This window comes from Ambystoma mexicanum, chromosome 4p (assembly GCF_040938575.1).
Source record: "Ambystoma mexicanum isolate Mex_15411 chromosome 4p, UKY_AmexF1_1, whole genome shotgun sequence".
Classification (NCBI taxonomy): domain Eukaryota; kingdom Metazoa; phylum Chordata; class Amphibia; order Caudata; family Ambystomatidae; genus Ambystoma; species Ambystoma mexicanum.
Window position 1 is genome coordinate 113,188,425 of NC_090927.1, and position 24,370 is coordinate 113,212,794.

At 47.4% G+C, this 24,370-nt stretch overlaps 1 protein-coding gene across 1 annotated transcript in view; it reads right to left on the reverse strand.

Moving 5' to 3' along the window:
- ATRAID (all-trans retinoic acid induced differentiation factor) overlaps positions 1–24,370 on the reverse strand; it is a 143,899-nt gene that overhangs the window by 23,542 nt on the left and 95,987 nt on the right. Inside the window, exon 6 of the mRNA XM_069605504.1 lies at positions 9,665–9,765. Coding sequence (XP_069461605.1) covers positions 9,665–9,765 — 101 coding nt within the window. The remainder of the gene's footprint in view (positions 1–9,664; positions 9,766–24,370) is intronic.

Genomic DNA, 24,370 nt, shown 5'->3' on the forward strand with positions numbered 1-24,370 from the left:
GTCAAAACTTTTCTATCTAATCGATTGGAAGGGATACGGGCCTCAGGAGAAGTTGTGGGAACCCAGTGACCATGTACATGCACCTCGTTTAATTAAGAAATTCCACCGGATCTTCCCAAACAAACCAAAACCCCCGGAGGGAACAATCTTGGGAGGGGCCTTGGGGGAGAGTGCTGTCATGATGCCTACTCCCAGGAAGCCAGTTCAGGCCCAGCGTCCCCGAAAGCATGCATCATGTCCCCAGGGAGGGACCCAGCAACCCCTTATAGGGGCTCTTTGGACATTGTCCTGGCGCCTTTGGCGCCAGGCTCATAGAAGGCATCAGTCCTGGCACCATAGGCGCCAGGCTCATTATGGGAGTGCTTGGATGGACTTACCTGATGCAGATCATGCTGCCGGATCCAGACCTCCTTGAGGTCTGAAAGGGACTATTTTACCTATGGGACTATTTTACCACTCGGGCGTGGCTGAGGAAGAATACTTACCTGGAACTACTTTGGGGGGCTATTTAAACCACGCCCAGACAGCAGCTCACGCTTCGTGTTGTTCTGCATCTAGCAGCTGGACGCTCACCGTATCTGCTCCTGCATCCTGGCTCCAGCCACGCCCGCAACCTGGAACACCTGAAAAGGAAGGAAAGGAGAGAAAGGTCAATAATTGAACTTTACCTACCTCCATCCGGAGTCCGGTACCATCACTCCGACGATCCTGAGAAAAGACAATATTTTTAGAAGCGCATCGCACGCTGCAGCGCCGCGTTCCACTCACCTTCACGAGGCGCCCTCGGGCTCTTCAGCGACCATTGGCATCATCTGTCGCCTTTCAGCGCCTAAGGAGAAAAAGAGACAAAACAAAGGTGAGCGAAGGAACAGATTGAGGAAGGCCTGATTCTTCCACCTTAAGACTTACCTGATTATTGTTGGGACAATCGTTCCTCACCTCGGGTCGGCGCCGCTTCTTTGGCACTTCCGTACCCCGGCCCCTAAGGGGAAAAAGACACACGCATTAGTGGGTGAAAGCAAGATCACTAAGGGAACCATCCATCAAAAAGACTCACCAGAGTTTACCTTCGGCGAATCCATTCCTCTACGTGGATTCTTCATCCTGCATCTGAAATAGAGAAAAGGACAACGGACAATTAAGGCTTGAACTTTTGCAACTAAATACTTACGGCCTCATATCGGAAAAGTCAAGCGGAGTTGAATACTCACCAAACCCGAGATCCAGTGAAGTAACTGGAAATCAACGCGCCCCTGCATCGGAAGCAGGATGGAGAGCTCGTCTTTTCAGACTCTAAGGTGAGACTCTACGGGGAATCGCAGAGGGGGTTCGAGGAGTGTGAGAGGGGGAAGGGGGGAATCCGACACATTATCCAGCAGACAGTTAATCCCCTTTTCCATCTACAGAAGGATTCTACTACGGGCCAGACAGGCGAGGTTTGGGGGTCTGGTCCAGTCCGTCTTCCGAGTCCTGCGCATCACCTTAGAAGAGGTCATAGCAGATCAGGTCGGCGCCTCCGCGGGAATCAGGTGAGCGTTACAGGGAGGTGGTCAAGAAATTGAGATACGCGCGACAAAGGTATTACGAAAAGGGGGAAAGGGTGGGGACCCTACTGGCACGTAGAGCCAGGGGTTGTAAACTGGAGAGGAGGGTTGGACCTCTTAAAGATGGGGAGGGTATGGTCCTCAATAAAAAGGCAGAGATAGTGGGCTCCTGTGCAACTTTTTATAGGGACCTATACACAAAACAGGAGGGGGAATCGCTGGAGGAGATCCGGGCCTATCTAGAGGAACACCGGCTACCCCGCTTAACGGAGGCCGAGCTGCAGGGCTTGGAGGGGACATAGCGGTGGAGGAAGCTATCAAGAGACTTAAAGCAGGGAAGGTCCCAGGGGAGATGGGTATACGGCCGATTATTACAAACAATTCCAGCCCATGCTGACAGAACCCTTGGCCAAATTGTTCAACCAAATCCGCAACAAAGAGATAATCCTCCCCCACATTCCTACAGGCCCTCATCTCGGTAATCCCCAAGCCAGGAAAAGACCCCACAGAATGCGGCTCCTATAGACCCATCTCCCTCTTAAACCTTGATGCTAAAATATTTGCCAGGATCCTGGCCACTCGCCTGGAGAAATGCTTGCCCCGCCTGGTTCACCCAGATCAGACAGGCTTCATACTAAATAGACAAGCCTCGGACAACATGCGCAAAACCCTCCATCTGCTGCACTCAAGGGAAACACGGGACGAAGGGGTCCTCTTGCTGTCCCTGGATGCAGAAAAGGCCTTCGATCGGGTGAGTTGGGCCTTCATGGGGGAGGTCCTCTCGGCAATGGGGATGGGCCAGAGGTGGTTGGGATGGATGGCAGCACTATATTCCACCCCCACGGCCAGGGTGGCCGCCAATGGGATGGAATCGGAAGTCTTTCCCCTAGAGCGAGGAACGAAACAAGGTTGTCCACTATCCCCCCTGATATACGCCCTTGTCATGGAACCCTGGGCGATCTCGGTGCGTAACAACGAGGCTCTCACTGGAGTACAGATTGGCGGCTCCCACTGCAAGATCAACCTGTTCGCCGAGGACGCTCTCCTCTACATCACTAAACCATCACGGACGATCCCTCATGTTTTGCGGGCACTGGAGCGTTATGGGAGCCTCTCGGGGTACAAGGTCAATCTGGGCAAATCTGTGGCTTTTATGGGGGGGTCGAATACCAGACACAGAGGGAGTATGTGGAGGGTCTTCCCTTCCAATTGCAGAGAGAGGGGGTTCCGGCACTTGGGAATTCAGATCACACCTGACCCAAAGGACCGCTTCCCGTGCAATATCACCCCTTTGTGGACTGAGGTCATGAGAGATGTAGAGAGGTGGGCGGTCTCTCGGTTCTCACTGAAGGCACGACTCAACCTGATCAAAATGGTGGTACTTCCCAAATTCCTATTCCTCTTCCAGATGCTCCCCACTCAGGTCCCCGCCGCGTTCCTTGACTCAATGAAACGCACCCTGCTCAGGTTCCTCTGGGCGGGGAAAAAAACATAGGATCTCCTACGACGTCCTAACAAGGCCCAAGGAGGACGGAGGGGGTGGGATTCCCAGATTGACACATACTACAGGGCCTCCCAGCTGAGGATTTTGGTCAACCATTTCAACCCTGGGTCAGAAAAGCAATGGGTAGCTCTGGATAATAGCCTGCTCGCCCCGCTCACGCTCGACGAGTGGTTGTGGGTCCCTAGAACACACATCCCCAGGTAGGTTCTGGACCACCCGGTTCTCGACGTTCTGTGGTCTGTCTTGAAGGAGGGGGGTTACTACAGATGGCTCACAACCTGGCCTTCTCCATTAAGTAGTATTTGGGTGCCACCATTCCTAGCCAAGGTGGTGGAGCTGGCCGCGTATCAGAGGTGGTACGAGGCGGGCCTTGTTAGGGCATGCCACTTGTGGGTAGGCGGCTCCTTCATGCCCCTTCTGGACTTGGAGGAAGCCCTGGGGCTGGGCAAGCGTTCACCTTTCCGCTACCTTCAACTGAAGGGAGTCCTCTCCGAACCCTCATGGGGGGACACACTCAGGAGGGAACTCACAGACTTCGAGAAAACGATAATTTCCACATGGGGCTGCAGGGGGGTCATATCCCGTTTGTACAAGCTCCTCCTCCTCCTCTCGATACCCAGGGATCCCCCTCCAGCACGGACATAATGGGAAAAAGATTTGGGCACGACAATAGATAAAAGGTGGACCAAAATGTGCATCCGGGCCCACCGCTCAACGACCTCCCCCCAGTACAGACACCAAGCTCTAAAGGTTTTACATAGATGGCACTATCCTCCACAGTTAATAGCCGGATTGAGCCCTGGAAATGCCAAAAGGAAAAAGGGGATTACATGCACATGTGGTGGTCTTGCACGAGGGTGCAGTCATATTGGGGAGAGGTCCTATCCTGGATCAGGGGGGTGGATGGTGTTTCTAGGCCCCTCTGTCCCTGGTTGCTTCTATTCGGCATTGAGGTGGGTGATGATCAGGAGGACACCCAGGGCTACATGTTACAGGTCATGCTCGTGGCGGCCAGGAGCTGCTTGGCCCAGAAGTGGAGGAATCCGCACATGCCTGATGAGAGGGAATGGGTTGCGAAGGTTCGGGCGATATACGACATGGAATTTTTGACCCATGTCCTGGATGAATCCAGATCTAACATTGAGGAACTCTGGCTCCCCTTCTTTGAAAAGTACGAGCGGCCGACCTGAGGGGTGAACCCTTTATCTGTTGGCCTGTTTGGGTTCTGGGCCAGGAGGAATTTGGAGACCTCATAGATACCCGTTGTACGAGGAACGCGCCCCCTCACGGGGTGCTGCTAGGTTGTGCCCTAGACTATGTGTGCACTAATCAATTTGACAGTCCGAACTTAAAAAATGCACAATGCGTTCCTGCAAGACAAAGTTTGAAATCTGTACCTGTTCACTGGCTAGGGGAGGGTGGGGGGGGAGGGTTATTGTCTGAAAGTTTTTTCTGGGAATGGTATCGAATTGAAATGACATGTTTGTTGTAATAACCTTAAAAACTGTATTTAAAAAAAAAAAAAACATCTGGCTACCTCGTTATCAACACCTGCTCTAACAAGAGGTGTCAATCCGAGGATAGAAAAGGTTTTTCGGCCTTCCCCCTCGGACACCCCTTAATATATCAGAGGCACTCCACCACAGACTGCCTGGTGGTGACCACTACAAGAAAGAGGGCAGGGGTTCCCCTGTCAACCAGTGAGGCACCCCCTGACAAAGAAGGTAAAAGGCTTAACGCCCTTGGGAAGAGGGTCACGGTCGCAGCAGCTTTTTCAACGCGCTTTACCAACAATACCACCTCGTCAGCCAGCTACACGGACGCTCAGTGGGCTTTGTTACAAGAAGGCCTACAAGAGGTTCCCGAAACTCTACAGACTAGTCTCGTGGCCATAGTGGCCAAGGGCAGACAAATGAACCAAAGTATACTTAAGAACACTTTGGATCCCGCTGAAACAGTGGGTCGATCTTTGGCTCAGGGCACACTCCTAAAGAGACACGCGTGGCTAACGAACTCTGGGTTCAAGCCAGAGACGCAAGCGTCACCTTTAAATAAACCCTTGGAAGAATCCAACATGTTTGAAAGAGCGGTCGACTAGGCGCAAAGAGGGAGCACGATACCCTGAAGACGCTAGACCAAATTACACAAAGACCATCCACGAGACAAGGATCTGGATCCAGACGGCTTTTTCGTGGCCAACACTTCCCTCAACAACAGTACGCCTCGGGAAACAATTGGTCCTCTCCACAGGGAACCAGTGGATCTACGACCCCGCACTCTCAGAGGGGTCAGAGTCGTGGGAAAGGAAGGGGCCGGTACACTACCCCCAAAGGCTCCCCGGCCTCAGGTTCAAAATGAGCCAAAGATTCAGGTCCACTCCCATGCCTCCCCCGTTGGGGGCCGGTTAACATCGTTCCTTCAGGCATGTGAGGGGATAACTACAGACCAGTGGGTGCTAAAGACCGTGGCCCATGAATACAGTATAGAGTTCAACCGGTCCCAAACGTTCAGACCTGCACGAGCAAGACGACTGACACCAGGCCATCTGCCTATCCTTCTTCAGGAAGTCGAGACACTGCAAGAAAATGGAGCCATAGAGTACGTACCTCTGTCACAGGTAAATGAAGGTATTTATTCAGCGTACTTCCTTGTACCCAAAAAGGATCTAACCATGCGCCCTGTATTAGATCTGCGCCCAGCGAACACATTTGTAAAGCCACAAAAGTTCTGCATGGACACTCTGCAGGAAGTAATTCCCCTGCTCTCACAGGGGGATTACATGGCAACACTGGACATGAAAGATGCATACTTTCATATTTCAATGTTGCCGACGCACAGAAAATACCTCCGATTTATGCTACAAGACAAGCACTATCAGTTCAAGGTACTACCCTTCGGCATAGCATCCGCACCAAGGGTATTTACAAAAAGTACTAGCGGTGGCAGCAGCACACCTGCGCAGGCAATCCATCCCGGTCTATCCTTACCTCGACTACTGGCTCATAACAGGGGGACTCTTACGAAACCGGTCTGTCAAATACCCAAAGAACGATAGATCTTTTATTCAGTCTGAGATTCTCGATCAACGAGAAAAAAATCCAGCTTAGACCCCAGTCAGGTCAGCAGTTCCTAGGGGTTCTAATTCGAACAAGGCATGGCCTCGTCTTCCACTCCAACGAGAGGGTCCAAAACATGCGGTTTCAAATCCCTCAATATGTAGCCAGTCGACAGGTGACGGTACGCAAGGCTATGCGACTGTTAGGAATGATGGCGTCATGCATTTACTTGGTTCCTCACAGGCACTTGCGCATGCGTCCAATGCAGTAGTGGCTCAAAAGCCAGCGGTGTCAGGCCAGCGGACAATGGGACGATCTAGTGGTCGTCTCGCCAGCCCTCGTTCTCTCGCTACGGTGGTGGTCGAGGGAAAACCTCTTGAAGGAGAAATCCTTCACCACCCCCGCTTCATCAAACAGCACACAGAGTTAGACATAGCATCCAACCACATAAACCTGTTGGAACTGTAAGCAGTGTTCAAAGCACTAAAAGCTTTCCAGACACAACTGCATGGAAAGACGGTCCTGACCCTCAGAGACAGCACCACGGCCATGTACTATCTAAACAAGCAGGGGGGCACTCATTCTCCAGGGCTATCCAAACTGTCCCAGAACATTTGGAAGTGGGCTCTCAAACACAACATGTTCTTATTGTCACAACATGTTCCAGGGGAACTCAATCTTCTGGCAGACCTACTCAGCAGAGATTTCCCACTACCAACCGAGTACGAATGGCGATTACACAAAGACCTCGTCTCCAACGTTTTTGCAAAATGGGGCTTCCCAGAAATCGACCTGTTCACAACTCTGGAGAACGCTCAATGCCAAGTTTACACCTCCAGGTACCCCCAGAACCGTTCCAAGGGGAACAGACTCTGGATAACATGGTCAGGGAAATTTGTTTATGTCCCCCCCACCCCCTGACTCCCCTACTCAACAAGATGGTGCACAAGATGCACCAGGAACCAGTCACAATGATATTGGTGGCTCCCCATATGGGCCCGCCAACCCTGGTTCACGCATCTGATGGAGATGTCTATCTCCTCCAGTGAAAATGCCTTGCCTGCACAACGTGTCACAAGACAAAGGGGCGAATCTTCACCGATGCCCGCAGACATTGAACATAGCAGCCTGGCTCCTGAAGTCAGTTTGGGCACCTACAGCTCCCTCAAAGATGTATGGACATACTCAGGTAGGCAAGAAAACCTAACACTTGATATTGCTATTCTAGTAAGTGGAAACGGTTGGTCATCAGGTGCAACTCGAAGAGAATCAACCCTATTCACTGCTCTCCCAAACATATTGTTTTGTACCCAAATCATTTACTTGACTCAGGCCTGGTCTTTAACTCTCTAAAAGGTTCACTTAGCTGCGCTTTCAGCCTACACAACATCACAACAGAAAGTGTTGTGGTGGAAAATAACAGTTAAGACTTTCATGGAGGGCGTGAAAAGAAGTGACCCTTCCATTTCTAACCCAGCTCACGGATTGGACCTAAAAGTAGTGTTGACTAGACTTATGGGGCCTTCTTTCGAGCCCATGCATAGAGCGAGTCTTAAAGATCTCACCTATAAGACTGACTTTTTAATAGCTATTACCTCCATCAGGAGAGTAAGTTAACTACAAGCGCTCTCATTCCTAGACCCCTTTGTAACAGTTCACAGAGATAAGGTGGTTCTACGCACTCACCCTATGGTTGTGCCCAAATTAATTTCCAAGTTCCATGTGAACCAATCCATAAATCTACCAACGTTCTTTCAAAATCCTTCAAGCATGGGAGAAAGAAACCTGCACACACTTGATATACGCAGAGCAGTCATGTTTTACATGGAAAGAACTCGACCACTAAGAAAAACTAATCAGTTTTTCGTTTGTGGCAGCAGGAAGAGAAGGAGATGCGGTCTCCAAATCCACTAACTCTAGGTGGATTGTCAAATGCATCACACTCTGCTACACTCTTGCTAAGAGAGAACTGCCCTTCAAGCCTAGAGCACACTCTACTCGTGGCACTGGGGCTTCCATAGCATTCATTGCAAATGTTCCCATTGAGTCCATTTGCAAAGCGGCAACCTGGAGTTCTGTACACACCTTTACAAAACACACACTCTAGGTCCAATTCTCAGGTGGGACAGGCAGTACTAAGACATCTTTTCACTAATGTTCCTTCTCATAACCCACCTCCAACTCCGGGTACTGCTCGCTAGTCTATGCACAGCATGTGATTCTAAGCAGATTAACAAGCATCAGAAGACATGCATTACTTACCATAAAAGCATTTCTGATAATTGTATCTGCTTAGATTCACATGCGCCCACCCTTGCTCCCCGCTCGGATGGAAGAAACAGACGTCTACTACTTTCTCTCTTTTCTGTACTCACTCACGATAGTCATAAGGCTCCCTCACGACAGAGAAAATACAATCGGAGGGACCTAGACGCGCGAGGGATTTTGGGTACACTACACGTCACGTAGGGATAGTGTTACAGGCATGCCCATATCGACGTCCCCTTTCGATTCTCGAAAGACAAGTTGCAATACTCTGCGGTGACCACTGGATGTCGGACTATATGCACAGCATGTGAATCTAAGCAGATACAATCAACATAAATGCTTTTACCGTAAATAATGCATGTCTTCTGAGAGGTGCATGGAAGAGGAACTTTAGCTGTAGAGAAGAGGCAGCTTTTCCTGGTTGCACATTACATAGGAAAGGGATATTCCATTTGTTTTTGGAATTTTAATTCTAGGGTTACTAGCATGTACAGGACGGAAAGGTTATTTAAGGGGCTATAAAATCATAGGCATCAGGGACTTGAAGGTTAAAGAAGGGCAAAGGTGGACCTATACATTCAAGATGGAGAATAGGACTGGAAGGTCAGTAAGGAAAAATAGGACTGTGAAAACCAGAGGGAAAAATGTGCATTTTGGCTGGAAAAAAGTAGATTTGATCCAAGGGAATAAAAAAAGCGCCAGTAGGTACATTGGGCACAATGGTAGGTCAAAGTGGTGAGAGTGAACTTAAGTTCTAAGGTGGCTGGAAAGCTGGGTAGGTCCTGGAACATTACACTGCAGTTGAATAAACAAGAGCTGAGCGAGCTCAAGCATGTGTAAATTATGGGTGGTGGTGAGGAATTATGTTTTAGTGTTAAATTTGGGGTTCCCCTAATCTTAATATTTGACCCAGTGCAACATAGCTGTGCTCATTTTGACCCGGCACTAACTGACGTACCGAAATGATCAGCGTATCTGAACAGTTTTCTTCTTTACTTGCAGCTAACCTTTTTTCTAATGCAACATCATTGACTGCAGATGGTTAATACTCATTGTTGGGGCCTCATCGGAGGTACTAGCCCAGCACAGATGATCGTACCTAACAGATTAAAATGACAATACGTAGTGCTATTGATGGATATTCAAGTCAATAATTAATGAATGTATTTATTCAGCCCCCCCCCACACTTCCCATCAGCAATGCTGTCTCTCGACCAGCATGACAAGCAAGTTCCGAATGTCAGCATGACATCCCAGTGCAAAAACCTAGGGTTTTGGCCCCCAATGCTCACCTCTCGTAGACACTTGTACCCGTGGTAGTTCTCATCACAAGGACACTTAAAAAGACCAGGACCATCCGGGGCACAGAGTGCATTTTCTGGGCACAAAAAGACTAGAGAAAATGGAAGAGAAGATTTAACAATGGTCATTGACAGTAGCTTCGAGTAGCCCCTCACATGTTACTTCATGCAGTAAATAAACGCTAGACAAAGCACAGAATTGAGTAGTGTCAGAAACAATGCAGCACAGATAGTTTTCTTAAAATAAACTGAAAAGCCTTTCTGAAAGAGAGAGGCGCCATTCACAGTACACTTCCAATTGGAAGGCACATCTTGCTCGCCTCTGTGCCGATGTAAAATGCAAAATGAAAATAAATGTGCATGCATCCGAAAACATTTTTCAACAGAGTTAAAGTGAATCCCATAAACCTCAACTATTTCCAAGCCCTTTTTAAATGATTCCAGAGACTGGCTTGTCAATGCTGAAGACTTACAGAGAACAACATATATTTACTATACTTTTTACATGAAAATTCTCTACATGACCATGCAAGAGACCTGATTTTATAATTTAAAGACAAATGTAAATCAAGTATTTCTTCAAATCTTGCCTCATTGGTATGTAAGGACATGCACTTCCTTTGAATATCACTATTTTATTTGAAATGAAACATGCCCAAAACTATCTGGATGTAGCTTGTAAGATTCACCTAAAGCCCGTTCCGAGTTCAGGAATTCAGAATACAAAACATGAAGCCACACAGAACTATTGGGATCTATCATATTCAAACTGCTTCTGAAAGTAAGGCCTCATAAAAGCACCGTCAGGTGCTGGCTAATGGACAAATTCAAAGAACACAGTCCCATCCCTCAAGTGAGCCCCTCTTACAATTCATTTTAGCTCATGAAAGCCACAATACAAACCCTGAGTGCATTGCATTGACACAGAAAGGTTCTGGAGCTTTCTAGCCAAGATTTTCATAGCAATGATAATCTTCCTGACCTTTGTCAACCCCAGAACTTTTAAGGTGGCCCAGGCTTACTGGTACAGCTGGTCTAGTTGGTGACTCAAAAATTCAATAAGATTGAGCAAGTATTTTCCAAATAGTTCTAAGGGTATGGTTAGGGGAACAACAGGCCCCTTCAATCTCGATACTAAGTTCTGTTGTGGTCGCAGGTCACTGGATTGACGGGAAGCCAGGGAGAACCCATCTAATACAATCAAGAGAAAAAAGGAAAAATCCAGGACATTAAGTACAAAACTTATTTATTAACAGGGTGGCCCTTAGTTGACACGTGTTTCGGCCCTACATCGGCCTTTCTAAAAACAGGGCTTAGTGCATTTCCTCTTCGGGAGTTAAACTAATCATCTCAAAATGTTCTTGGGATTGTTCCCATAGACCTCGAAATTCGTCATTCACGTTGGCTTGATCCGTAAGCGTAAGAAATTTTAACTTTACTGGTGGATTAGGTTCCCCTATACCTCAGTGAGTGGGAACCTTATTCCACGCTCAGTCTTTTACTCTTTTTATGAGTGTCATTTTTAAGACTCTCCATAATGGCTTTTTAATGTTATTCTCTTTGCCAACATTTTGGCACATACTGCCCATTGTTGCGGTGTTGCCTTTGGGGCTCCCCTTTAACTTTCTCTGGCTAACCTTGTGAGAACTACAATTCCCAAGGGTAGAAAGGATCTTTGGATGCCTTTTACATTTTATTAGATGGGACCAGCACCCCCCCCCTCCCCCACTTTATGTGGAGTGCTGGGAGGATTCTGGGTATCCCCTTTCTCATTCTAAATGTAACATTTATGTTACAAGGACAAACTTAACTTTAATGGCTGGTGAAAGTGAACCTTTTTACTAATTCGGTGCACCTTTACCATGGGCTGTTTCCACAGACCAGGTAAAGGCACCCATGGGTGCTCATGTTATCAAAAAAGGCCCCAATCTTCTCTCGCGATTTCAGTGTTCCGTGTCCTTTCTTGTTCCTTCCCCTGATATCCACAGCAGGAAAACCCTTTGTGTCAACTTAATCTTCAGCAGGAATCCTGTGGATTCCCTGCCCAGGCTCCAGAGTGTCTGAAGGCAGGAAGCGAGGGAGGAGCCCAAAACTCTGCAGCCCTTTGTCTTCCAGCCTGACTGCTAGAATCCAGTTCAAACTGGGAGGCTGGCTGTCATGAAAGGACTGCCAACCCCTCTAGTTGGAATGTTGTATGGCGGTTTGATTGGCTGGGTTCCTGCATAAAAGTCTGATCCTGGAAGCTGAAGAGGTAGTCGACCACTGGAACCGAAACCGAAGAGAAGAAAATGTGTCCAAAACAATTTCCAGCGACCGGAGAGCCTGCTGTGACCCTTCCTTTCAATCGATGACCCAGACCTAAAGCCCGGTGAGACCCACTGGACTCAAGAAGACCTACATTTTGAGCCATCCCAAGGTGTGCTGCGACCTTGCGGGCTGCAATAACTCAATACCCTGGGACCTCGAACCATTGTGCAGTGCACAGTCCTCTGAATTCTGAAACTTGCTGAAATTTTATGGGCATCCTCCTAGACCTCCAAATACATGAATCAAGTCCAAAAAGTCCACTCACCAGAGTGCTGGACCTTACAAATGACGAGAATCTGACCGGCGATATTCAGTCTTCTTCTGGCTGCTAAAAAGGGCGCCAAAATCCTCATCCAGCCATGAGGAAACTCTTCCCTGGAGTCTTCCCCGTTGATCCCTGCTGAAAATTGCTATTGAGGGTCCTGTTTTCATAAGGAATTCAGTGCCTGGGTATTTGGCTGCAGATCCTGAAGGCCTCCTGCTGCAAAATCTTCTTCTGTGCTGAGGTACTTCCCTTAACTCTTGTGATTCCTGTGTAGCTTTGGGGCGTTTCCTGCGATTGAGTATTCTCGTCCTATTTACTCAGGTCCCTGCTGGAATCGTCCTTGGGCGTCTTCTCTGAAGTCCCTGCACTCTCAACTAACTTTGAAAGTAGAATACTTACTTGTTTGAACAGTCTTCCTCCTGCAACTGAGCCCCATCTCACCCTGCCTACAGCTGGCTCCTAGACCACTAGGGTCCCTCGTCTGCCTCAGAGATCTCATGCCATAGAATTTGGAAGGGCTGGATACTTAAAGGGGGTCTGCCTTGAAAAGTAAAACAAGTGTTGAAAAGCATACAGCAGTCTGATAGTGAGCAGTTACAAAAGTTCTTACTTACCTTGAAAGTGTTCTGTCACTTGTAAACGTATACGTAAGGTTATTTAACTTGCCTTGGAAATTTTCTGCTATTCTGAAAAGTATCTGTAAAGTAATTCCTTACCTTAGATATGTTCTGCCATTCTGAAAAGTATAAAGTCTTACTTTCCCTAGAAACAGTCTCGCCATTCTAAAAGAAAGTAGATAGGTTAATTAACTGACCTGTGAATTGGGTCCACCTCTTCCCAAAACTAATGCTGTTGGATCCACTCTACTATTCCTGTTAGGATATAAATGTACGACTGTCCCCAACTGGATCTTGCTTCCCCGGATTTGCTGTTAGCCTGTCCAGAAGATGTCTGCCTTGGGTTATACAGATTCTTAAATTGCCGATAGCTCCTTTTAAAAGTATATAGGTTTTATCTGCCTAGAATAGAGTTGTGCCATTCTCGAAAAGTGTTCTTTTGGTGTAGCCGACCTTGGTATGCATGGTGCAATCCACAATTACTGTAAAGAGTTCTTACTGATCTTAGACTGTGTACCTCTGAGCTGAAAAGTAAGTGTAATTGTATATTACACCCCAAGGTCCAACTCCCCTAGAACAACTGTTATCCTGAATCAGAGTTATAGGTTTTTACTGTTCCTAGATTAAGCAAGCCACTATTCAGAAAAGTATATTGGCCAGTTGGTTTGTTACGCGATTTCTTGCTGAGCTTCACTGTACTATTGCTAGGGTCTACTAGCTCTGGATTACTGAAAGTAATCTAAAAATAACTATTGCTTTGACTGCCCTAGAAGTACTGGTAGCAATTCTAAATAAGGTCGTATGCTTTGGTCTGTGTACCTTAAAGCATAGTGGTGTGTTTTCATGAATGCATTTATGACTATGAACAGTAATTCCCCCAAGACTTAACTTGGCCTACTTGTATTTAAAATACACCTTTATTCTTTATAATACTTCTGGCTGTCAGGTTTTCTATTGAATCCTTGGTGAACTAAAGGTTCTATGTACTTTCCTACAGCCCTCTCTCCCTCCCAAGATCAGCCTGGCTGCTCGGTCTACGCTACCATATACTCAGGTGGTACAGCCTTATAAGAGTGGAGTCTTGTACTATCCAAGTTGAATGGTTTTACTAAGCCCTTAGTTGGACTTCAGAAAAACTGTCCCAACAGTCAGTAAAATGCAAAAGAGACCATTTCCCATGCATGGATCGTGCCATCTTCAGGCACAATCTAGCTTCTTTTCAAAACTGAATAGAAAGCTAATGATGGTATTTTTTTTTTGAAATTTCAATTTTATTGGTTTTACAGGTAAAACAATGACATCTCTTTCTTGCAAACATTTGCGTTGGAAGAGGGCATATAACCATAGAACGAAAGAAGCCATATAGGCGTGTGGCATGTAAGATGTTTGTAACAACAAATGGAAGGCATCTTACTCAACAATCGTTCCCCCCAATCAGTCTCGTCCCGGATGCAAACAGGGACGTTTCTATTGTTATTCAATAAGGTTCTTTACAGAGTTCGGATGACAGCAGTAGGCATGAGTGTCCAAGAGAGGTGCGCACAACGTAATATACATACAGGCAACAAACATTTTGCGAGTTCATACTAGGGCAACACATTCAGCAAATGTTCAGGTTATATATTTTGCACGGAAGGCGGCCCATTCAGTTTCCACCGACGTACTATGTCCGTGTAGAGCAGCGGTCAGGCTCTCCATTCTGAAAATGTTTCGTGCAACATTCACCCATTCCGTTTTAGTGGGGAGGGATGGTCTCTTCCATGCCATTGTGAGGCACGCTCTTGCAGCCATCAACAACCCCAGGGTCATTTTAGGAGCGTTCAGGATCCTTTCGTCATCTTCAATTAATCCAAAGAGGACCAGTATGGGATGTTTTTCTCTATCTTCATCCTATAGCTCTTTTATCCAACTGAGGACTTCGTCCCAGTATGTCTGCACCTTGTTGCAGCCCCACCACATGTGCCAATAGTTTGCATCTTGGCCACAGCCCCTCCAGCATTGTGGGTTGACCCCTTGAAACATTTTAGCAAGTCTGCGCGGGTCATACTGCCATCTATGAAGGAGCTTGAGCGCGTGAAGCTTGTATTGACATGATATAGATGCCTTGGCTGTCTGTCTGCACATGCGTAGCCACAACTCGTCGTGTAGGGGTCTTTGTAGGTCTGTTTCCCACCTGGTCTTCAGTTTAACTGAGGGGGTTATGTTAGTTGTTATTAGGGCGTTGTACATGGTGCTTATCAGTCCTCTGGAGCCCATCCAAGTGTCCAGAATTTTTTCAAAGGGCGTAAGGTCTCTCTGAAGTTGTTCTTTCCACTTTTCTCGTGACATTACTCCTTTTAATTTTAAGTATTGAAAGACAGATAGAGGACCTATGTTAAGTGCCTCCTCGAGTTCTTGTATGGTTATGAATGTCTTATTTCTCCACAATTGGCCTGCCCGCTCGAGGCCAGCTTCATACCAAGACTGGTAGCTTAGTGGTTCTGCTATGTCGTCGCATATTCCCGGGACCCACAGATGTCCCAAGGGGGAAGGCCATGTTGTTACCCCTTTCATATCTTTGTTCGGTTTCAGGATTGACCAAATGGTGCCGATTATTGGGTGATTTCTGATGCTTTTTCGTAGTTGTGTTCCGGGTACCCATATCCATTCACCAACAGTATACGGACGAAGGTGGAAGTTGTCCAGCACTATCCAGTGCGAGTCCGTCTGTTGTCTCAGGTGAGGGATCAATATTCGCAGCTGAGCCGCCCGGTAGTATGCCTCTAGGTTCGGGAGGCCCACTCCCGCGTCGTCCTTTTTAAGAAACAAAAGAGATTTGGGGACTCTCGGTTTTTTACCTTGCCAAAGAAAGGCCAACAGGGACTTCGTCGCTTCAGTGAAGAATTCTTTAGGCATTTTTATAGGAAGCATCTGAAAGAGGTATAGGATCTTCGGGAGAATTACCATTTTAATGGCGTTTAAGCGTCCCATCCATGAGATTGTGAGAGTGGCCCACTTTCTCATATCATTTCGCAATGACAGTGATAAGGGCGGGAAGTTGGCTTGGTACAACATGTCAAGGTCTCGAGTGACGTTGATGCCCAAGTATCGCAGGGTGGTCAAGCTTACCTTCATCCCTAGTGGGGCGAATCTCTCTACTTCATCGTCCCTGCTTTTGTCGAGCGGGAGCAGGATGGATTTCGCAGTGTTGATTTTCAAGCCTGCCATCTGTCCATATTCTTCGATGATATTCATAGCTGCCGGTATAGATTCAAGCGGGTAGGTGAGATGAAGCAGTATATCATCGGCGTAGAGACCCAGCTTATATTCCTTGTCTCCAACTCTGATCCCTTGGACCCCGGTGTCTTGTCTCAGCCGTTGCGCCAAAGGTTCAAGGGAGAGGACAAACAGGATGGCCGATAATGGGCAACCCTGTCTTGTTCCCCTTTCCAGTGGGAACCATCTGGAATAGCCACCATCGACAGAGACAGATGCTTGCGGGGATGAGTACAGAGATTTTATGGCAAGGCGGAGCCTCGGGCCAAGTCCTACCTCGGTGAGTGCTTTCCCTAGAAAGTCCCAGTCCACCCTGTCGAAGGCCTTCTCGGCGTCCAGTGACAGGAGTGTGGGGTCTCCTGGCATACACCGCGCTTCATGTATCAGGTGGAGTGTTTTCCTCATGGTGTCGGCCCCTTGTCTTTGGATCACAAAGCCAACCTGATCCGGGTTCACCAGTCGTGGCAAGTGGACTTCCATTCGGGCTGCTATAACCCTTGCGTATATCTTGGCGTCTATGTTTAAGAGCGATATGGGACGGTATGACTCGCACAGTTTCGGATCTCTGCCTTCTTTCGGAATAACCGTTAACAGTGCTTGTGTGAAGGAGGGGGGGACTTTCCCTGTTTCAAATATTTCATTGAAGAGCGTTGTTAGGAAGGGGGCGATGTATGCCGTGAATGATTTGTAGAAGCCAGGGGTGAATCCATCGTCTCCAGGGGACTTCCCGGCTTTGAGCCTCTTGATAGCGTCGGCAACCTCTTCTTCGCTAACGGGGACATCGAGTGCCTCAGATTCGGCATGTGTCAGTGATGGTAATTTAAGTCCCTTGAGATAATCTTCTATGGCACCTGGTGGGGATGGCGGGTCGCAAGTGTATAGGTCTTCGTAGAAAAAGGCGAACGCCTCCTGGATTCCTTGAGGTGAAGTTTCGGTGGTGTCCAGGAGCGTGCCGTCTCTTCTCTCTATTACGTCCACCCATCTTTCGGCCCTCTGCGCGCGTAGTCTTGCCGCTAGAAGAGCGTCAGCCTTATCGCCCTTTTCGTAGAACTTTTGCTTTAAGTACTGTAGGGTTTGGGTGATTTTGCCGACTTCTAAAATTTTAAGCTCTTCCCTGAGTTCCCTGGCTTCATTGTGGTATTTCACTCTTTTCTGTGGGTTTGCCTGTGCAAGTTTCTCTGCTTCGCACAATTTCTGTCTGATTTTCCCTTCGATCAGTGTCCGCTCTCTCTTTTTGCGGGCCCCCTCCCTCATGAGAATACCTCTCCATGTGGCTTTTGCTGCCTCCCACACCGAAGTCTTCGAAATTTCCCCAGTGTCATTGACGACGAAGAATTGTTTGATTTCATTTTCGAACTCGTCTCTAAATGCCGTGTCTTTCCACAAAGAGTCGTTACACCTCCATTTCGTATTCTGGGGGATGTGTGTCGCCCAGCGTATCTCTGTTAGTACCATGTCGTGATCTGACCATGAGATCGGACATATTTCTGCAGCAGAGGTATCTCGTAAAAGGTTTTCGGACAAGAACACGTAGTCAATTCGCGTGAGGGTTCCGTGGGGAATAGAGCGGAAGGTGAAGCCGCGGTCTGTGGGGTGGAGGTGACGCCAGCGGTCACTTAGCCCAAATGTCGAGAGCGCTACTTTTATATCAGTGTCCTCCGTCAGACGTGTCGGTTTCGATGAACTTATCTCACTTTGTCTGTCTAGGGTGGGGTCCATCCACATGTTGAAGTCTCCCCCAAGGATCGTTTGCCCCTTTGCCATCTGGAACACTTTTTCAAGCGCTTTGTGGAGAAATCTCTTTTGACCCTGGTTGGGAGCATATACCGTGGCTAGCGTGACAGATTCATTCCGAATGAGTCCTGTAATGATTGCTATTCTTCCTTCTGTATCCACCCACGAGCTTTGGACCAACATGCGCAGGTTCTTACGGATTATTATCCCCACTCCTGCCTTTTTTGTTATCCCGGAGCTCCATAGGGTATGGCCAATATGTCTTCCGGGGATTGCCCTCTCTTGCCCTTTCCCGTAGTGCGTTTCCTGGACGAATAAGATGTCAATCTTGGAGCGTTTAAATTCCCTTGCGGCCAAGGAACGTTTCGTGGGGGCATTTAGGCCTTTGACATTCAGCGTGCCTATGCGTAGATGGTCCATGTTATGTGTGACTGCCATCGTTGCTTACTGACGAAGATTTGCTATTTTCTGTGCCTGTCGTACTGCATTCGCGGGTTCTCATTGGCCATGTGTTCGAAGTGCGCTTTTTTTCGCGTTGAATGAGTGCTCCTCGATCGATACTTGTTTGCATGTACATCCTGCGTTCTGTAAAGGGATCCTGTAAAAGTCCAACTTTTCTACCCCAAACCCCCACCCTCCCACCAAGAACAAAGTGTCCCGTTGTAGGATTACTCCTAAACATTCCCTCCCGTGGCGTCCGATGCAGCTGGTTTGACATCACCCAACTGTTATCGAACCACCAGTGTGAACCGCACAACAAACGGTCCGTACTCAATAAGAACAGTACATAACTTAAACTTTCGAGCCCCCCAATCTCATCATTCGAAGCCTGGGGGAACTAGGCCCTCTCCATTACCGGCTGATAGAATCTCTAGGACGGCCCTCCCCGCTCAGGTCTATTCAATGCTTTAGTTATTTCCCCCCCTTTGGTCCCACTCTGTACCTCAATCCGCGTGACACCGCCCGGCGACCTCTTACTTGGGTCCAGTTTGAGAGTCAGCATAGTGAAGGTATCACCCAATTCGCATCTGTTGTTCAAATTGCCTCTTCATAGTGGGTGTTCAGTGTAGAGGAGAAGTCAATGCTCCATGTCTGATGAGGCGTTCATTCTCCTGAATTTCCTGGACCCTTGCATTCTCCGTCGTCGAGGGCCTTTGGTTTGCCAGTCTTCTTCCAGATTCTTCTTTGTCGAGGTGGGAGTTCCCTCCGCCTGCGGACCTAGTATTTCGGTGATGGCATTAGAAATGTCTCTTTCTGATGTGAGTTTCATCTTCGTGCCGTCCCATTCGAACGTTAGTGAGAATGGGTATCCCCACCGGTATCTGGCACCTTTGTCTTTGAGAAACTTGGTGATTGGTTGGCATTTCCTACGGAGTGCTAGCGTAAGGAAGGACAGGTCTTGGAAGATGGTGATACGTGACCCCGCAAGGGAAATCTGTGGTGCAAGCCTGGCTTTGTCTAGAATCCGAGCTCTGTCAGCGTAGTTGTGGAACCGGGCCAGGATGGACCTCGGGCTACCCGGTTTTCCTCCGGCTCTGTGAATCCTGTCAATTTTGGGTGCGTCTATTCCGTCGTCTTCGAACAGAAGTTTCAAAATGTCATGCAGGGTTTGTTTGAGGTGTGTCTCTGACTCTCCTTCTACTTCAGGAACACCAAAAACACGTATATTATTTCGACGTTCTCTATTTTCTAGGTCGTCGACTTTTAGCCGGAGTTCCTCTTCTCTGCCTTCAATTTCCATTAGGCGATGGTCGACCTGCATTTCGAGGATGCCTGAGGAGGTCTGGTTGTGCTCAACTTCCTCTATTCTTTCCTCCATCTTGTCGATTCTGCTTGTGATCTTGTCGATCTTGTTGCCTATGTCCGCTCTCATTCCCTTCATTTCTGAGAGGAGGTCAGCGATGTCTCCCCTGGTCAGTGCCGCCTCTGGATTCTTGGAGGCCATGATGGAGGGTTCGCGCGGGGGCAGTGCTTCAGGGGCCTGATTATAGCGAAATGTGGCCAATTTCTCTGTAAAGTCCATAGATTCAAAGCAGGCCTGCGCTTCGTTAGGCAGTGTCCCGGTGTTATTGGTACGATTCTTTAATGCACCGCAGGAACGGCAGAGGGGGTTATATGCCACAGTTCGTGTCTCCGTCCTGGGTAACTTTGCGCGTATTACGCGGATTGCCTGGTTGTCTGAATTAGGAAAGATTCATCGTTGTGAAGTTCTCCCCACATGCGTATCCGAGGCTTCGGGGGCCCAACCCTCAGCTTACCAGTTGTCAATTGTCACAGTAAACGGGCGAACCGTATCTCTTCCTCCTGGGGGTTCGCGGCCGTCCTCACCACCAAAAGGGCGTAGTGTGAAGCGGTCCTTCGTGCTCCAGCTCCGAAGGACCTCCTGGGGGTCCTCCGGGGGGGCACGGGCCGATCAGCTGCAGCCGTGCGTGTCCCCTCTGCTTCGCGCCGCCCGCGGGTATACAGGGCCTCCTCGACGCACACCTCCGCGGGCCTTCGGTACTCTGGTGTCTGCGGTTTCCTGCACCGATCTGCCGCAGGAAACGGTTCGGTGGGAGAGGGCACGGTTTGTGCGGTGTGTCGTCACAACTCCCAGTCACTCGTGGTCTACCGTATTCGGAGGCAAGGTCTCCGCCGGGCTCCTGCCAGGCGGGGCCTGTGCTAGGCTCCGCGCTTTCGCGCTGTTTCAAGGTGGAGACGAGGGCAAACTTCAGTCGGTCGGTTTGGGGTGAAAACTCAACCGATTCTCTCCGGATTTTTTGCCACCGGCGGGGGGCACCTTCCCAAAGCCTTGTCTCGAGTCTCAGCTGCGGGGGGGTCCTAGAAGTGGGGGCTCAGACCTCTCGAAGGACCTCTGATGAGCGAGCTCAGACGGGGCACGACATCACCCGTGCGCCCCCTGGTGGCCAGATGATAATGATGGTATTTTAAATTAAAAATGTAATCATTAAATACATTCTCTCTATGACTGAATCTCTAATCAGCATGAGGCCAGTTACAAATCAAATATTTCGGAAATGCCGTTAGCTGCCCCTTGCTGTCATATTGAAATGAGTGTGAACAGCATGTTCAGGCTGTCTTCTTGCATTATCTAAAGAGGCCCCGCCCCCTGAACCGGAAGCACTATTTTAGCAGGAGTCGCGCGCGTGCCTTTTGGAAGAGCTTTAAGTGCTGTTTGCTGGGCTGCCGAGCTCAGGGTTCCAGGTGATTTAAACCTGACTGAGCGGTGTCCACAACTGTGAATAATGCGAGTCGCACAATCTCATTCATTGTAAAAGCTGTTGGGCTGAATGCATGTGATTTTACTTAGGGGTAAATGAGATTTGCATTTTCCCTCAGACCCTTGTGCCGCATGCGATTTCCCCCTAATTGTGCGCGGGGCAATCAGACAGCGAATAGTGCCATTTAACACGATAGTGTGCTGTTAAAATAAAAAATCTCGTTCTCCTGTATTTTGAAGCGCTAATAATTGCTATGAGCAGCAGCATATTAGTGGCCGACATCGTTATGGATGACGGTGTGCATCCATCTCTTGCTATACCAACTGGAACGTTTACACCCGACATGGTCACACTGTCCACGCAAATACAGGAAGTAATCATACGGCGGCATAAAATCTGCCCCTCAAAAATCACCTACAATGAAAACCAGAACCCCGACAACTTTTTTTTCCCGAAAATAAAACACTTACTGCCATTGAAGAGGAAAATGCAGCCAAGGAAATTGAAGCCGATTTAAATAGATCACTTTGCTGCCTGGGCACTAAGTTAATCGAACATGTCATCAGGAAACCAGCAAATGCAATTAGTCTTAATCCTACTGACAATGGAGACGGAGTGGGGCCCCTATACACCCATGAGTGTAATGGACCAAAGGGAGAGATATGAGCGTAATAGGTAGCGGACACACTAATATTGCTACTGAGACTGAAGACATGAGTGATGCCACGACTGCGGCCAGTGACACCACTGTGAACAGATATGACACTAACCCGGATTAATATATCAGCTAGGGAACTGGTAGTACTAATAACAACTAAAACCGTGGAATTGCTAGCTTATCCTGTATCCACCCCTCGTAAGGACAATATAGACCCTGCTGAACCATTTACAGCTAATTTGGGCGATAAGGCCGATTGGGCTGACATCCTCAAATTCAGCAAAATGGTGAGACAAGATAAAACAATCCCAAAGTGAGTGCAGTAGGCTTCAAGAAGCTGAGAAGGAGGTAAATACCATGCTTAACACTGCGCAGGATAATACTGTTAATGACTATGGTAATGCCGCCATTGCCAACATTAGTAACACCAGTATTACATCCAGCGTTCTGTTCAGTATAGTTGAAAACGTATTAGTTACATTGGTAGAGAGATGTGATAAATTAGAAAACAAGCTAGACGTGCAATCTCTAGTACTACACATGTCCATTAATTGGTAGAGGTAGACACTTGGATGTCATAGCATAAACACTGATGTATTCAACTTTATCCCACTGAACCACAATACTTAATGAAGCAAACCTTCAAGGTAAATTCTACAGAAAACAACAATACTGCAGCTAATGCAGAGACACTTAGTAAACAGAAGAAGAAAGTAATGGCCCTAGCTTTTATGTATGGTAGTCGATCCAAAACGATTAAAAAAGCAACGATAGGAAGTGTTCCCGAGGTTGACTGTGAAATAGTAGATCAACCCGATACATATGTAAATAATGAAATAACTAAGAATGCGAATAGTAAATCTATGTCTAAGAAAGAGAAAAAGCAACGAGTGAAGCAGCTGAACAAACAGAACCACGCAGTAAAATTAATGAAGAAGCACTTGACGATATAGAATGCCTATTTGCATGTGAAGATGAGCAAAACAATCAATTATCTAAAGTAAATAATAAGAAGACTGGACCACATGTAAATAACGAGATGAAGGGGAATATAGCAATACATACATCCACTCAAACGTGTCCAACCGGTCAATTGAAACTTCCAGAGTGCTAGATTAATAAACCCCAAATCCCACAACAACCAAAGATCGAAATGAGGAATTTAGTGCTCTTCAAATCACTCCAGTGTCTTATGCTGAATAATTACTCCCCCTTAACAGAGAGGCTATTCTGTGCATCCTTCATACTGTAGTTGCCTTACATGTGGTTACCTCTAACGATATTAAGATCGTTGATCAACAGGAACACTTAAAAGTTCCCATAACTGATGCTTGTTTTAACACTGATGCAATCTTAGAATTTGTGATGCAATATGAAAAAGAGCTGTATCGTATTGGGTACACTTGCAAAAATGTCTGTACAGAAAGATGGAAATAAAATGCACAGTAATGGTAAATATGATATTTACTTGGAACCCCTTAAGAGTAGAATGTGATTTCAGGAACAAGGTGTTGCTGTAGTAAGAAGTGACCCCAGCGATAATAGCAAAGAATCCAGACTAGGATAACGAATAATAATGGGAGTTCAGAAACTGATCTAAGATCAAGCTACTGGAATAATATTGGCAACTCGAATGTGGAAGGTGCCAAAGATGATAGAGGCAATACAAGTGACGGCTACTGGCAATGGCTACCTGCTGTCTTTAAAACACATTTTTCATCGATCTCTCTATATGTTCTTGAATACTAGAGGGTTCTCACATTTTACAGCCGAGGATGGTCTTTTAAAATCTATGGATCTCTTCAGTATTATAGCATTACAAGAAACATGGATGACCGAGACATGTCATATTGACGGTATAAGTACTTCACACATTTTAGCAACTAAGGGACCCATTGGTCGTTCTAAGGGGAGGTGGCGGGGTCTATTGTTTACGACTCGTAATCCCCTAGTTTTAAGTGAAGTCATAGGGTCATCAACAATGGTACAGGCAGTAAAAATTGCTAGTAACCAAACTGAGATGTTCCTAGTGAACATATACGATCCACCCAACACTATAGCAACCAAGCACAAGGTTGCTACAGTAAAGAACATTCTGAATATGATGGATTGCCTTAAACCAGTATGGATAGTTGGTGACTTTAGTGCATACATCCAACCTAACAATATAGATTTTGCACACACATGCAAATCAGCATCTATTTAACCTAAAAAGCCGAATCGACAAGGGAACGCATGGGCTGACCCATTATATGCTCATGGATTTAATAGGCTAAATGGACTCTGCCCGGGGGATGCCCATAAAGCAATTACACAGGGAGCGGGAGCAGTGTATCCACAATTGACTATGAATTTGCAAATGTGGCAGCACTAGCATTGGTAAAAGATATGGCAGTCGTGACGAGAGCTGAAAGTGCCCATATGCCGCTATGCACATTACTAAAACACACACCGCTAAATGGTGTGCCTGACTCTTGTGCACAGAATGACATCTATGTTAATAACAGCCAGAACCATGTCCAATGGAATGCAACATCTCTAAACAAGGCACAGGAGGTTATAGTTGAATTGTTACCAGTAGTTATAGAACACCATGACGGTTACAGTGGAGCAGTGGACCAGACATACTGGTAGATTTTC